Source organism: Nanorana parkeri, unplaced genomic scaffold (assembly GCF_000935625.1).
Source record: "Nanorana parkeri isolate BGI_ZX_2015 unplaced genomic scaffold, ASM93562v1 scaffold3510, whole genome shotgun sequence".
Taxonomy (NCBI): domain Eukaryota; kingdom Metazoa; phylum Chordata; class Amphibia; order Anura; family Dicroglossidae; genus Nanorana; species Nanorana parkeri.
This window is the reverse complement of record NW_017309778.1, coordinates 40775-43753: the sequence shown is the minus strand read 5'-3', so window position 1 is coordinate 43753 and position 2979 is coordinate 40775. Positions and strand designations below refer to the sequence as shown.

The window sequence follows — 2979 nt, the reverse complement described above, 5'->3', positions numbered from 1 at the left end:
CTTGTGGGGTGTGGTTGGTAGATAGGTCTTTTTCCCATGACTGTAGCGGGCGTGGGTGACATTGCGGAAGGGTCCGACAATAAGGAGTAGGTTCTCCGATACGGTGTGTGTGATTCTGCCAGGGGATGTGCAGAGCTGTTCAAAGGCGGTAAGAGGGCGTGTAAAGTGTTGCTTAAGTTGTCTATCGTTGAGGAAGTGGCGAAGTTGCATGTACGTCCACAGTGGCAGAGATCCGGTGGAGGTATCAGAGTTTAGGTTAGCCAATGACCGAAACTCTCCCTGACTGTCGAAGAACATTTTCGCGGTCGGGGTAACTTCGGGGGGACCAAGAATGTAGGAATGAGGGCTGGAGGCCCGGGGGAAAAGCTGGGTTCATACGGACCGGAGTGAGAGGTCCGAGGGCCGAAGAAATGTCCGCAGTCCTGCACAGTGTATCAAAAAGGCGTAAAGAGTTGCCTATCGTGGGGTGAGTTAGCACTTGGGACGGGAACAGGGAGCGTTGAACATATGTATATTTATGTGAAATGGACTTTCTTACAGATGGACGTTTTGTTCTGAATTCCTCAGAGGGAGATCTAATTTCACCTCTCGGTGTGAAAGCAGAAGATGATGACATCACACAACATTCTCCAGGAGTGAATCCCAAGACTCATAATAGACATCACAGACCTTCCCATTCAGAGACATCAATGGATCCGTCTAATCCTGAGGAATCTTCCGACCAATCACAGACTGTTACTCCAGATATCCGTCTGAGATCTCACAGTGCGAATACATCAACTGATCCATCCAATCCGAAGGCATCTTCTTCATCTGTTGGAGGTCACACAGTAGAGAGTTCATTGCCATCTTTAAATGGTAAGAAATCTCCCTCTAAAACCAGAGCACCACCTGAACAGCAGAGAAGTTCCACGGGTGGACATCCTTTTTCATGCTCAGATTGCGGGAAAGGTTTCACTGCCAAAGGAAGCCTTCTTAGACACCGGAGAATACACACAGGTGAGCGTCCATATTCATGTTCGGAATGCGGGAAATGTTTCATTCAGAGAGGAGCACTTATTATACACCAGAAAATTCATACAGGGGAGCTTACTTTTTCATGTTCAGTGTGTGGGAAAAGTTTTGCTGACAAAGGAAGTCATCTTCTACACCAGAAAAGTCACACAAGGGACCGTCCCTATTTATGCTTAGAATGTGGGAAATGTTTCGCTCAGAAAGATGATCTTCTTATACACCAGAGATGTCACACAGGTGAGCGTCCCTATACATGTTCAGAATGCGGGAAATGTTTCACACAGAAATATTTACTTAGCAAACACCAGGGAATTCACACGGGTGAGCGCCCTTTCTCATGTACAGACTGTGGGAAATGTTTCATCCACAATAGAGACCTTATTAGACACCAAAAATTTCACACAGGTGAGAGTCGTTTCTCGTGCACAGAGTGCGAGAAATGTTTCATTCAAATTAGAGACCTTGTTAAACACCAACGAATTCACACAGGTGAGCGTCCTTATCCATGTTCAGAGTGCGGGAAAGCCTTCATTGAGAAAGGAGCCCTTGTTAGTCACCAGAGAATTCACACTGGTGAGCGTCCTTATCCATGTTCAGAGTGCGGGAAAGCCTTCATTGAGAAAGGAGCCCTTGTTAGTCACCAGAGAATTCACACTGGTGAGCGTCCTTATCCATGTTCAGAGTGCGGGAAAACTTTCACTGAGAAAGGAGACCTTGTTAAGCACCAGAGAATTCACACAGGTGAGCGTCCTTATTCATGTTCAGAGTGCGGGAAATGTTTCACTGAGAAAGGACACCTTGTTAAACACCAGAGAATTCACACAGGTAAACGTCCTTATTCATGTTCAGAGTGCGGGAAATCCTTCATTGAGAAAGGAACCCTTATTGACCACCAGAGAATTCACACTGGTGAGCATCGTTTCTCATGTACAGACTGTGGGAAAGCTTTTTTTCACAAGGGAAAGCTTAGTAACCACCAGAGAATTCACACTGGGGAGCGTCCGTTTTCCTGCTCAGAGTGCGGAAAATGTTTTACTCAGAAAAGTGTACTTTTTAGACACCAGAGTATTCACAAGGACACAAATTCTTAACAGCATTTCAGTAGCAGAACAAGACTTAGACAAGATAATTCACACAGGTAAGCGCTCCTATCCATCTCAAGAGTGCGGAAAAAGATTACTTTGTACACTCAAGAATTCACATGTGTGAGTGCCCTATCTCATGTTCACAGTGTGGGATATGTTTCATTTAAATACAAAAGCCTTCCTAAACACCACAAAATTCACACAGGTGAGCATTTGTATTGCAGAGTGTGCGGAAAATGCTTCATTTACATGAGACGGATTCTTTCAGAGTTGACTCCAGTGAGTGTACCTATCTATGTCCAGTGTGCGAGAAAAGCTTTACATAATCATGGAAATCTAATGAAACATCAGAGAATTCACACTAACGCATGCTATTGACAACTCTATCATGCTATTTGACAAGTGGAACTGTTCAGTACATCTGTAGTACAATAAATAAGCCTTTGAAGGGGTTACGCCCTGGCAAAAGTCAAGTAGTAAAAAAAAAACGGAGGCGCCACAAAATGAAGAGTCCAACCGTATAAATAAAATAATTAACGTTCCAATGCGTTTCTGGGGGCAAACACGGACCCCCTTCATCAGGGCTTTAGGTGTAATGCTTATTATTGGATGCAGGATCATTATTAAAATGTGTTCACCCGCAGTATCCTATCATAATGCATCTTTCACCAATGAACCTTTTTGCCTATTGCTCATCATTATTCTATGTTGCTTTACTGAAGAAGATGGCCAAGCCAATAGATAACATTCAATACATTCGATAGTTTTTTACAATGATACAAGATCTGATTGGATATCAAGGTTTGCTTTATTGTATGTTTATCACGTATCCTGATTTTATAAAATAAACAAAGTTCCACAATTTACAATATTCTCTTTT

General features: G+C 43.3%; 1 protein-coding gene across 1 annotated transcript in view; it reads left to right on the top strand.

Annotated features, from left to right (window-relative positions):
- The first annotated feature begins 524 nt into the window (after positions 1-524).
- LOC108803226 (zinc finger protein OZF-like) overlaps positions 525-2979 on the top strand; it is a 7062-nt gene continuing 4607 nt past the window's right edge. The window contains exons 1-3 of the mRNA XM_018575067.1: positions 525-1419; positions 1504-1923; positions 2246-2304. Coding sequence (XP_018430569.1) covers positions 525-1419; positions 1504-1923; positions 2246-2304 — 1374 coding nt within the window. The remainder of the gene's footprint in view (positions 1420-1503; positions 1924-2245; positions 2305-2979) is intronic.